The sequence below is a fragment of the Hydra vulgaris genome, chromosome 06 (genome assembly GCF_038396675.1).
Source record: "Hydra vulgaris chromosome 06, alternate assembly HydraT2T_AEP".
Lineage (NCBI taxonomy): Eukaryota > Metazoa > Cnidaria > Hydrozoa > Anthoathecata > Hydridae > Hydra > Hydra vulgaris.
This window is the reverse complement of record NC_088925.1, coordinates 6,086,176-6,100,000: the sequence shown is the minus strand read 5'-3', so window position 1 is coordinate 6,100,000 and position 13,825 is coordinate 6,086,176. Positions and strand designations below refer to the sequence as shown.

The following is a 13,825-nucleotide window of genomic DNA, read 5'->3' as shown; positions in this document are numbered from 1 at the left end:
AGGTTTGTTTGAAAAACGAGTCAAAAATCAAGGTAAGAGCCAAGGTAAGAGTCAATATTATTCGCATACATGATATTTAAAATTTAAATTTAAATATTATGTAAATTTACATAAAATTTATATTTGGATCTATGCAAATATAAGTATTTACGTATTAATTAAATTAAAACATTTAAATTTGATACTTTATACTTTATTCATTTGCTTTATTCACACTTAGCAACATTTTGATTATAATTAAATATGTAATTTAAAAAAGTAAATATGTAATACGCAATCTTGTAAATATATAAATACTTATTTTTATTTATTACTTTGTTGATATTGCTATTGAAGTCTGAATGACATTTAAACAGGTTGTCTGATGTACACCATATATGACATTTTGAACTTTGAATGAAATTTTAACAGGTCGTCTGGTGTACATCAGACAACCTTTTTGAATGTCATTCAAAATTCTATAGTAATACTAATAAACCATCACAAGATAGTCACACTATCAATGCCTAATATTGTATTAAAAGAGCCAGAGTAATATGTGAATATGTCACAGTTTAAAGACTTTTTTCTTGAACTCTCTTCATAACCATCTATACTATTGAAAGTGACTTTTATGTATTTAAAAAAAACTTACCTAATTGTAGAGGTTAAAAAACTTACCCGATTGTAGTGTTCAAAAATAACATCAAAGTCTTTTAGGCTAAGTTTCTAAATTAAAAAAATTACAAGTTTCAATTTGAAGTTTTAGAAATATTTTTTTGTGAACCACACAGCAAAGTTATAATTCTTTAGAAATAAATTTCCTACTCCAGGGGCGTGTCTAGGGGATGTCTGCTACGTCGTTGGATTTACCCCAAAAAATTAAATAAAAGTATTTTAACTTAAATATATTGTTGAAAAAAAAGGTTTTACTATGTATTAACAGTGTATTACTAAATGTATTACTAAACAATTTATTATTAAACAACAATGTGTTACTAAACAACAAAACAATGTATTATTAAACAACAACGTATTACAAAAATCATAATACAGCAAAAACTAAACAAATTATGGACGGTTAATTATCTGAAACGGCGAGAAAGAAATAAAAACCGTAAAATATAATAGTATTTTTGTTTCACATTTTTGCAATTATTTATTTCGATATTTTAATGAAGGTTAAACTAACTTTTTAGTTGTATAACTTAATTAGAAACATGAATTGACCAGGGCCGTCCCGAGGGGGGTCATAAGGGGTGTCTAGCCCCCCTACGAATTTTATTAGTCGGCGAATTGGACACTGGACTCGGCAAAATTGGATTTATAGTTGGCAGTCGGCAAACGTTGGAAAACGAGGACCTTTTTTTTTTCTTTGAATAAGTTAGTGGACAAAAGATTTTTTTTTGGCTTTAGTCAACCAAAAACAGACACATCACCTCCCCCCCCCCTCTTTAAAATCTCTTCGGGATGGCCCTGGAATTGACATACCTAGCATTACCACTAGCATAGCATTGCCACTTACGTTAATCTACAAGTCGTCTTACAATACAAGTAACCTGCCTCTACAGTGACATGCAACAAATGTTCCACCAATTTTCAAAAAAGACTGTAAGTTAAATGCATCAATCTACAGACCTGTGTTAATAACGTCAATAGCATGCAGAATATTCGAAGGAGTTATAAGAAATGAAATGCAAAAGTTTTTGCATATCAATCACAAAATGCCAACATGGTTTTGTGAAACAGAAATCATGTATAACAAATCTTTTAGATACTCTCAATTTTATCCCACACAATTTATCAAAAAATATACCTGCAGATGTTATAATGCGAGATTTTGCAAAGGTATTTGATACCGTGCCACACAAGCAACTTTTGTTAAAATTGAACGCATATGGAAAAAAAGGAAGATTTTTAAGCTGGATTGATGCTTTTTTAAATAACCGAATACAAAGAGTGGTTCAAGGTGATACAGTGTCAATGACCAGAGAAAATCAAAAGCACTGTAAAAATATCGCTGATGACACCAAAATCTTAGCAGTAAATTCAATTGAAGACGCTAAATTACTTCAAAGAAACTTAAATGATATAGAAGAGTGATCAGAAAAATAGTTAATCAAACTGAACGAGAGTAAATGTGTGGTTTGCATTACGGTAAAAACAATATAAAATTCAATTACACAGCTAATGGATCAGAAATTAACAATTCGACAAATGAACGCTGGAAAATTTGATACATCACTGAAAAGAAAGAAATACATTGTAGCATGTTTATCAAAAGCAAATACAGTAATAGGGATGATAAAAAACACCTTTGTCCATTTAGATCAGTATCTTGTTAAGTAATTATACACAACTTTCGTTAGACCTCTGATTGAATTTGCAGCACCAGTTTGGTCACCAAACTCCAAAGACATTGAAATGTTAGAAAAATTACAGTACAGAATGACAAGGATGGCAAAGAAGATAAGAAGTCTGCAGTACTAAGACCGTTTACACACACTAAATTTAACAACATTGTCAGAAAGAATACAAAGAGGAGATCTTATTCAAGTATTTAAAATTTTTAATAAAATCAAAAAAACAGAACTTTTAAACAAACAAACTTTCTCAAAATCACGCAGAGATCACAATAAGAAATACAGTAGAGAACAAACCAAGTTTATACCGAGACACGAATTCCTTATAAAAAGAATTATAAATTTATGGAACGCATTGCCATTGGAAATCGGCAATTCAACAAACGTAAATAATTTCAAGAACAAATTAGAGGTATATTTATCATTAAAAATTAACTTAAAACTATTTTTGTTTAAATTTTTTGGATTAAAATGTTGCATATTATCAAAAGCTTTCAAAGTGAGTTTTTACTCACTCGCTGTTAATGCAGCTACAGTTTTAGCTACAATTACTATTACTACGACCTTATTTTATTTCGTAATATAGAACTTTGTTTTTTGAATATTTTCTTTTAATAGTTTAAAGAAAATCAAAGTGACTTTTTTAGTTTTGGACTTCCCTTTTTACATGCACCCAGAGTAAAATTTGTATCAAGTTTTATTGATTAGCTATCATCAGGATGCAAAGTTTGTTAGTAACAACAAGTATACATCAAGTGGACATCCCCTGTTTTATCACACTAGGCTGCGTATCTTTTCAATAAGTTGCATTTTGAATTATAAATAAGATGAGAGGATATAATTCCAATATAAAAAAAAATAAACATAAATATAGCCCTTGATTTGCTCAAAATGTCGTCTTATTTGCAATTTTATTTCTTAGGAGAAAAATATTTGAGAAAAACATCATTTTCTATAAAGTTAGTCAAAGAAGTATTATATTAATGGTGTAGAACTTTCGGTATCACAACATCTTTTGAATACAAGAAAGAAAGACAGTGAGTTATTACAAGAAGAAGCTGTTTATAATTGCATAGATAAAAACTTATTAAGTATAAATTATTATTTATTAAGTATAAATTATCATTAAGCCAAATTTTTTATGCCTTATGATAATTATGAGAATTATTATTTCCTTGTTATTATGTTTTATTTTACTTTTATTTTTAATACTATGTTTTTGAATTTTGTCTATAGAAATTTTGTAATTAAAAAATTATAATCTATATATATTATAAATTACTAATGCTGAGTATTTTCAAAAAATAACTTTTTTAATTTGCGAAAATCATATTTTCAGCTTAAGTGACCATTTTAGCAATGTTATAAGTCATTTAAAGAATTAATAAAATATTTTTTATAAAATACACTCAATCCGATCAAAACTAAAAAAAATAAATCAGGGGCGTAATTTTTTTTGGACTTACCCAAAAACTTTCCAGTACACGCCCCTGTACTCTGCAATTTATTTCTTAAAAGTATGTTTTTGTTTATTAACTTCATTAAATGTTTATAAAAATTTTTATTTTAATTTATTGAAATTGTGGTATGATATATACATACAATATATACAAGTAGTTTTAACCTTAAAGTTATGTTATAAAACAATACCTAAATATTTTGCTGTATAACACATTCAATAATTCAGAATATACAATTTGTGACTCCTAATTATTTTGTTCCACTTATTTTAAACTTAGAAATTTAAAAAATCCTTATTATTTGTGGATAGTCTAAAATTCAACTAAGCTTAGATACACAACCAGTTGAAAAAAAAAAATGTATGACTTTTTTTTTTTATGTGTCTTCTTGAGGAAGCGTACGTTTAAGTAGTTATCTTTCAGTTGCTAAAGAAAGGCTGTAAACAATTTATACATAGATATTATAATACAAACAAAACCTTAATCCTTCTTTTTTCACAAATCAACGGACAAATAGGTAGATCATATATGGAGTGTACATACATCAACTGACAAAAAGGTAGAACATGCAATGAGTGTACATACATTGACTGACATATAGGTGGAACATGCAAAGAGTGCCGCTGCATTGACTGAGGGTTTTGGTTTGGACAGGCAATCTATCAATTTCAAAGTAATATTTTTTTACAAATTTTTTTTTTTTGCGGGGAGATTTTTTCTCAGGGGCATTTTTCAGGGGGGATTTTTTCCTAGAACCATTGATTAATGATAAAAATCATTAAACCGATCAACTTTTAAAAGACTTATTTTATTTAAGCCAAATTCAAAACTTTAAGTATTATTTAACTTTAAATGTTTAACCACAGATGATTTCAAACAATTTAGCTAACGAAAGTAAACTTTTATTTATTTATATAAATAAATATATCGCTTTTGATTTTAGCTTTTAATGATATTTTTTAACAATTGTGTTGTTTAAAGATAAAGAAATATTTATACTTTTAGTTGTTGCTGTTGATTATTTTTAAATGTAAATGCAAAAGAGTAGTGTTAACTTTTTGTCAGATTTTTTGAAATGTTTTTTTTGTTTTGTTTTAATTATACTAGAATTATAGCCTAAATTTTTTGTTTTTTAAAAAACGTTTTCTTCTTTTGCTGTTATTTGTTCTGTTCAATGTTGTAATATTTATATTTATTTATATCTGTGTCTAATGTCTATGTCTAAATTTCTAATCCAAGACTTCAACGTATATTGCTAGCTCTAATATTCGGCAAACAAACTTTTGTATTTTATATTAAAGCTTATGGCCTAATAAAAATATAGACTTCTTCATGAGATCATAAAGATAAAAATTAGTTAACGATTGCATTTTATTTAGTTTTCTAATCTTTAACCTTTTTATTTAATCAGGTTTTACTTTTAAAGGTGAAACTTGATTAAATAAAAAACCTGATTAAACTCAAAAAATCAATCTACAGTTTCTACCATGTTGTTTTAAAAGAATTTAAGTTGATAATTAAAGCTTTAAAAACATTTGAATCCGATTTCCGAGAGCATCAAAATAAGACGTAATAAGAAAATTTTACTATGAAAATATGAGTTAAATGTTTAACAAAAGCATGTAAAAACAATTTTATAAATGAATAAAGATAAAAGTTACATTAACAAAAAAAATCAATGCAAATTGAAAAATAAAAAACCAACCTTAAAACCTTTTAAAAAGTTTTTTTGAATGCTGATTAATCTAAAAATCAATAAATTATTTTTGACATAACATCATGTGTTACAACTTTTATTAATAAAAATGTTTGCATGGAAATAATATTGTTTAAGATAAATTAACTAAAACATAATATACTTAGAGAGTTCACAAATGTTTATTTTTTCATCTCTGTTGAGATCGTAAGTTTCTATCTAAAAAAAGTATGAACGTAAATATATATATACATATATATACATATATATATATATATATATATATATATATATATATATATATATATATATATATATATATATATATATATATATATATATATATATACATATATACAGTATTGGACAAAATATTTGCAACCAACATCGAACAATGCTAAAAAGTGTTCCTAATTTTACATGTCTTAAAAACGAAACGAACTATACTAACACAGAAAACAGTTCAGGAGTCTGGAGTCATAGCATGCCATGACATGAACAATCAGCTGACAGGTGACAGCATACAGGCAGAATTTCGTTGACAAGTGCCATTTTGCAGCGGACAAAACAAGTGCAACTTTTTTGGTTTGTTTCATTTTCTTAAGTCTGGTCCGTGTCAACGTCACGGAAGTTTTTTAATAGTTAAAGTATCCAGAAGTTTCCAGAAGCATGCAGAAGCTTCCAGAAGTTTCCAGAAGAAGCATCTGGAAGCATCCAGTAGCATCCAGAAATATCCAGAAACATTCAGAAGCATCCATAAGCTTCCAGAAGCATCGAAAAGAAGCATCTAAAATCTTCCAGAACAGGTTCATTTTACTATATAAGAGAAATGTAAATCGACATGTAATTCAGTCAGTATATGGAAGTCAATCAGTCAGTATTATCAAGACAGTTTATCGAAGTGAGTTTTATCAAAGTGTTTTATCGAAGAACATCAATACAAGAAGTGAAATACAACAAGTGTTTCATTACATCAATACAGTCCACATCCAACCAAGACGTTGTGTTCCACAGAGCATTATTGTATCATCACAAGATAAATGTAACACGGTAAGCCTTGAGAAGTGTAATTATTTATTTTTATTATTTTTATGACTTCAAGTGCAAAAATGGCTCCCGACAGTCTTGGATTGGAACTAAGAAAGAAAATTATTGGCAATTACGTAAGTGGAATGCCACAAAAAAGTATTTGTGATAAATATCGCGTGAAAAAATGGACCATATCAAGACTATGTTCCAAATGTCGTTCTACGAGGAAGTTGGCAGCAGGTAACAAAGGTGGAAGACCGCATTCCATCACTTCTAGAAAGGATTTTATGATCGTCAGATCCGTCAAGAAGGATCCCTGGATATCATCAGTCGAGATACAAAAGCAATTAGAGCTGCCTGTATCGGACCGAACAATCAGACGACGTGCTGTTGAAGCCGGATTGTTTTCTCAACGCTCTGCAAAGGAACCGCTGATTTCACTAAAAAACCAGAAGAAAAGACTCCTGTTTGCTACATCTCATATTGAGTGGAATGTGCAGAAATGGCGAACTGTCCTGTTCAGTGATGAATCGAAGTTCAACATCATTGGGAGCGATGACATTTGCTGTGTACGTTGACCGGCCAGAAAACGCCTCGATTTACGTTACTGCCATAAGACCGTGAAGCGTGGTGGAGGCAATGTATAGTCTGGGGATGTGTTTTTCTGTTAACGGCCCAGGTCCAATACATCGAAACGATGGAATAATGGACCGTTTCATGTATAAAAATATCCTGAAAGATGTTATGTTACCTCATGCTGATTGGAATATGCCAATAAAATGGGTTTTTCAGCAAGACAACGATCCGAAACACACTGCAAAAGTAGTCAAGCAGTGGTTTCAAGACAACCACCTATCGGTGATGGATTGACCGCCTCAATCTCCGGATCTCAACCCTATCAAGAACCTGTGGGAGATCGTCAACCGCAGAATTAGTCGTGAAGGTGTTCGTAATAAGGATCAACTGTTTGAACAAATCCAAAAGACTATTTAAAATAATGTTGTTTAAAATGACCGCAGAAAGTAGAAGACAAAAGTTTTATCGTTTAATCCTGTTGTATTGTGTTTTTTACAAATAAATATTTGGGAGTTTTATTTAGTGAAGAGAATTCGTTTTATTGGAAAATAAAAATTACTGAAAAAAACACTAATACTTTTAGGAGGAGAAAGTTTTCTTAGTTTTTGTGTTTCAGTCCGCATTTTTTTACGCTATCTTTCTAACTTGATTACTTCCAACTTTTACAAAATACTCTTTTGTTAATAAGTATGTTTCTGTATCTTGGATTCTCTTTAGTTGACAGAGCATGTCAAAAAACCCCAATGATTATTTAGGAGGGGAACAGCAAAAGTCAAGAGTAAAACTTGCGGAATTATAAGAGTATTTTTTATAAGTATGAACTTGAACTTCCTAGTTAAATGCTTTTCCACGGTGCCCGGGGACAAGACCATTAGGTCTTCTCAAGACATCTAAAACAAAATATTTATATTTAAAAAAAAACATCTTTGTTATAATCATACGTATAAAAGAACTAAAGGAATTGGTTGAGCTGCCAGAAAAATGAGAAAGCAATAGGCACCACAAAATTCCGTTTGATTGTAATTAGCTATTGCTATTAAAGGTAAGTTGGCGCAAACAATAAAATTGATTACTAATGTATTATTGCATGCAAAATTTATAGAAATTTCTCTACAACTTATTTTAAAAATTATTTTAAGCCAAAAATTTCATATCACTTTTAGCTGATAGTAAATAATAGTAGCCCGATTTCTAGGTTAAAAAAATACTTTTTTCTGACAATCAAATGTGACAAACAATTTTTTTTTAATCATACAACCTACTATTTTCTTTGTAAAGTAAAATGAAGTGATGATTCAAAAGTTACGTTTTTGTTCAAAAAATACAAAAATCTCAATACCTTCTCTGCGCTTTGGTGAATCCTTACAATACTAAAGTGAAAAATAAAATGGTCAAATTAGATGGTTCCATGTAACTTCTGGCACTTTCTAGAAAAAGTTATCCTCGATAGACAGTATTATTCATTATACCCTGTTACTTCAGGGGTTCCTCAAGGTTTTATCCTCGGTCCCATACTTTTTTTAATTTACATTAACGATCTCCCAGAAATTCTCAAATCTAAGGTGGCATTGCTTGCTGATGATACTTCAATTTGTTCTTGTCTTTATAAGAAGCCAACAGTCTCTGATTTCTTGAAGGGGCATTTAAGCTTGAAAAGGTTCTCACTTCTGCTACAGCATGGAGCTTTCAGTGGCTGATGAACTTAAACTAAGGTAAAACTCAATTTTTTTAGTCAACTGTTATTGTAATAATCTAGCTCTTCCTATATTTATGAACGGTAATGTACTCGATGAGTCATTTACCTTTTGTCTTCTAGAATTACTTCTTACTTCTGATCTTTCTTAGAAAACCATATATCATATCGATTGCAAAATTAGTATCTGCTAAAGTTGCATCTCTTTATCGTGCTTGCCACTTTCTTTCTCAGGATTCTATTCTTCGTCTCTTTAAATCTCAAATCCGTCTTTGTTTAGAATATTATTGCCATATCTAGGGCGAATCTTTCAATGACGCTCTTTCTTTTTTAGACAAGGTGCAAAAACGCATTGTAAACGTAGCATCTTATGTGCCATCTAATAAAGTTCATTCTTGTATTACTCGTGATTCAATTAAATCATATCCTTTTATTGTAACTGTTCTTACGTGCTTCAAAACTTTTTATTCGTCTAGTTTTTTTTTCCTCGAACATTAGTTTTTTGGAATTCGCTCTCTTAATCTTGCTTTCCTGATTCATATAATTAGCAATTTTTTAAGTCGTCTGTTAATCGTTTTTTTGCTCTATGAACATCTTTTCTCTTCCAGTAACTTCCAACTCTAATACTAGTTGCTTGCAGCTTTGTTGGAAGTAAAGATGTTAAAAAAAAAAAGAGATCAGGTACAACCTATCAATTTGAAGCGTGTAAAAAAAAAGGTGTAAAAAAACAGAATTCATGTAAAAGAGATAATTTTTTTGTTTTTGGACAAATGAATGTCACTTTAAAATCGTCGTTACACGAATATTAACGTTCACGGACAAAATTCTCAGTTCTGATGTTTAAGTTTAGTGTCAATAACAGGTTTAATGCCAATAGCAAAGTGCACTTAATTATCAATCTTAATGTAAACCAACCGAAATTCATTTATAGGCCAGTTATTAAAAAGATGTACGAAGCGATTATGTTTAGTGTAATACCAACTAAACACGGCATCATACAAAAATATGTAAAAACTGAAATACAACTGTCCTTTATAATTGTGTAAAAGGTAAGTTAGATCAGCATTCTGTTAATGCTTAAATAGTTTTACAAAGTAAAAAGTTGGATACAAAAGTCAATAATTGATATTTAGTTATTTAAATATTGATATTTTTAGTTCACTATCTCTGTCACATGATAAAATAACAATACTTTCTGAGATTATTAACTCTTATTCCCATAAAAGCAACTGTTAAGTAATTTGCTGCTATTCTAAATTGTTTAGAGCCAACATTGCTTTTAATTTAAATTCTTACCAAGCTAAACAATACTGATAGTAACGCAAGCAAGAAAACTAATACAGCTTTAATGGTGTGTATGCATGAACACCGAACTGAACTAATTTGAGTGGGCTCATATTAAATAGTACTGATGAATAAACTTGACTTTTTTGTATTGACTTATTTATTTCAACTTTTTTTGGTTTAATGCTTACGTTTTATATGTACTTCTTATTTAAAAGTTATTACTATGAAAACAGAAAAAATTATGGAGTTTTAAATTCAAAACTTATCAAGTATATAAATTTAGTAAACATACATACATACACACATACATATACACACACATACATACATACATACATACATACATACATACATACATACATACATACATACATACATACATACATACATACATACATACATACATACATACATACATACATACATACATACATACATACATACATACATACATACATACATACATACATACATACATACATACATACATACATACATACATACATACATACATACATACATACATACATACATACATACATACATACATACATACATACATACATACATACATACATACATACATACATACATACATACATACATACATACATACATACATACATACATACATACATACATACATACATACATACATACATACATACATACATACATACATACATACATACATACATACATACATACATACATACATACATACATACATACATACATACATACATACATACATACATGTCTAGTATGAAAATAATAATTCCAGAAATAAATCGAACCATGTGTTTAGCATATTCTTCAACTTCTTTTGTTGTGGTTTTGTTTCCTCCAGAAGTAATGAGATCCTCAAGAAATTTCTAAAGAAGTTTTATAAAACATAAAATAAATGAAAATAATATAAGTACTAAGATTATTAATCAATTATAGAATAAATTTATACAGTAGTTCTAATTGAAATTAAGCTGATTTGGTATATCAATCTACAATATTTTTGATAAACGACACATACATACATACATACACACACTCATATATACACATACATACATACATACATACATACATACATACATACATACATACATACATACATACATATATACATACATACATACATACATACATACATACATACATACATACATACATACATACATACATACATACATACATACATACATACATACATACATACATACATACATACATACATACATACATACATACATACATACATACATACATACATACATACATACATACATACATACATACATACATACATACATACATACATACATACATACATACATACATACATACATACATACATACATACATACATACATACATACATACATATAACCACATACACATAGACATACATACGCACACACATACACACATATATACATATACACGTATACGCACACGCAAGTGCATACACACATACATATATACACATAAATATACACACCCTTACTCAATATATTTTACAAAGTATATTTCACTAAACTATATATAACATTATTCAAGAAAAAATTTATGGAATTAGTACATGAGAACACAGTTTATGTATACAATATATAATAACTTAAACAATAAAGTATTTTTCTGGAAAACACGAAATAAGAAAACAAAATTTAAAAAAAACATAGATATTTCATCAATTGAAAATTTAGTATTTTTTAGTTTTAGTTTAAAGGAGGGATAATTGTATTTCTTAAAAATATAAATTTTTTTTTGAAATTATTTTATTCTACAGAAAAGCTCCACGAAACGAGATCCAAAATTTGTATGGTAAGAAGGTTGTCGAATAGCTTTATCATTTCTTAAGATATATTTATTTTTTTCTTTCAAAGTAAATAAATTTTGAAAGGTTCAGGAGATAAACTGTTTTTACATTTGTACATAAAACAAAGAACATTGAAAATATTCAGCTCGTATATACTAAAAACATTCATATCAATTAGGAGAGGATTGGCATGAGTAAAACGATCCCTAAAATTAATAAGGCGTGCAACATGTTTTTGTTGACGATATAGAGGTTCAAGTTTACTTTTATTTGTATTACCCCACGCAACATTTGCATAGTTTAGGTGGCAATGGGTAAATGAATGATATAGTTGAGTTAAGGTGTGCTTATTTAGGATATTTCTTGTTTTATATAATATTCCAATACTTTTGGATATTTTATAGCCCAAATTTTCTGTGTTTTTTCCATGAGAGATTTTCATCAATATAAACGCCTAAAAATTTGGTAAAGCTTACTTGTTTTATTAGAGTATTGTCAATAAAAAGAAAAGGCATTTCATTTGGCAGTATGTGTTTTTTAAAATAAGAGTGGAAGAAAATTCATTTGGTTTTGTCAATACTGAGAGATAATTTATTTGTCTTAAACCAATCAGATATTTTAATTAGTTCGTTGTTCATATTTTTGAATAGATAATTTATGTTGTTGTGAGATAAAAACAGATTAGTGTCACCTGCGAACATAATGGTCATTAAGTTTGAGGCTTTATAAAGATCATTGATGTAAATAAGAAATAGTAAGGGTCCTAATAATGATCCATGGGGTACTCCACATGTTATATCATACAAATTTCTATGCCAATTTGAATCAACGTAGACATATTGCTTGCGATTACTTAAATAGTTTGTAATCCAATTTAGAACATTACCAGTTATTCCGTAATAATGAAACTTTATTATAAGAATTTCATGATCTATGGTATCAAATGCCTTTGTTAAATCTATGAAAACTCCCAAAGTATATTGGGAATTTTCATATGATTCAGCATTTTAAAAGCACATTCAAATTCATCAAAAGTTAGCTCAAAGGAATTAAAGAAAGATATTTTTCAAAAGTATTAGTTTTTTGATTTTTTTTTGGCTAGGTTTTGGCCAACAGATACAAAAATTTTATTTAGTTTAGCAGCAATCTTTTCTTGATCAATCAAGAATTCTTCGTTTATTTAAATCGTTTTGGGCAAAGATACTTTTGTTTTGTTACTGCTTGTAATTTCTCGAATGATTTCCCATGTGCGTTTAGAATTTAGTTTATATTTTTCTTGCAAATTAGTATTTAAGATTTTTTCTTTGTCGCTCAAAGATTATAGCGTAGTTTTTATAAATAGTTTTACTTTCGACTGATTTTGATTTTAAATATTTAATATATAGTTTTTGTTTAATTTTTGAAGGTTTTCTTAGTTCTTTGGTAATCCATGGTGATTTGTTGTTTTTTGGTTTAAGATATATTTTTATTTGTTGGAAATTTGATTCGTATATTTTAAAGAATGTTTTAAAAAAATTGTTGTATACTAAGTTTACATTATCTAGAAAAAAAATATGTTCCCAATGTAGTAAAGATAGTTGTTCCTTAAATGATGTTAAATTTGCTTCATTAAAAATACGTTTAATGTGATATTGGTTTGTATGTGGCAATATTTTATTATAAGTATTAATCGAAAAGAATATCGGAAAATGATCTGAGGTATTGTTTATAAGTAGGCCTTTTTGAATAGTCTCATTAAATAAATCAAAATGGTGGCCGATAGCAACACCTAAGTAAAATGTTTTTGGTTCTTTTGGTTAAGATTTCAATAGTTAAAACTTCAATATTGTTGTCAGAAATACTCATGTCATGCCTAATGAAAAATTGTAAATTTCTTTTATGTAAATTAGCAAACTGCCTTCGCGCTTTTTGATTTTTCGCGCTAATGGT

The 13,825-nt window shown here is 28.5% G+C and overlaps 1 protein-coding gene across 1 annotated transcript in view; it reads right to left on the bottom strand.

Annotated features, from left to right (window-relative positions):
* Nucleotides 1-13,825, bottom strand: part of LOC105848860 (calbindin-32) — a 31,287-nt gene that overhangs the window by 11,052 nt on the left and 6,410 nt on the right. The window contains exons 3-6 of the mRNA XM_065799069.1: nt 10,881-10,958; nt 5,662-5,717; nt 5,508-5,547; nt 661-708 (exon numbers count right to left, since the gene is read on the bottom strand). Coding sequence (XP_065655141.1) covers nt 661-708; nt 5,508-5,547; nt 5,662-5,717; nt 10,881-10,958 — 222 coding nt within the window. The remainder of the gene's footprint in view (nt 1-660; nt 709-5,507; nt 5,548-5,661; nt 5,718-10,880; nt 10,959-13,825) is intronic.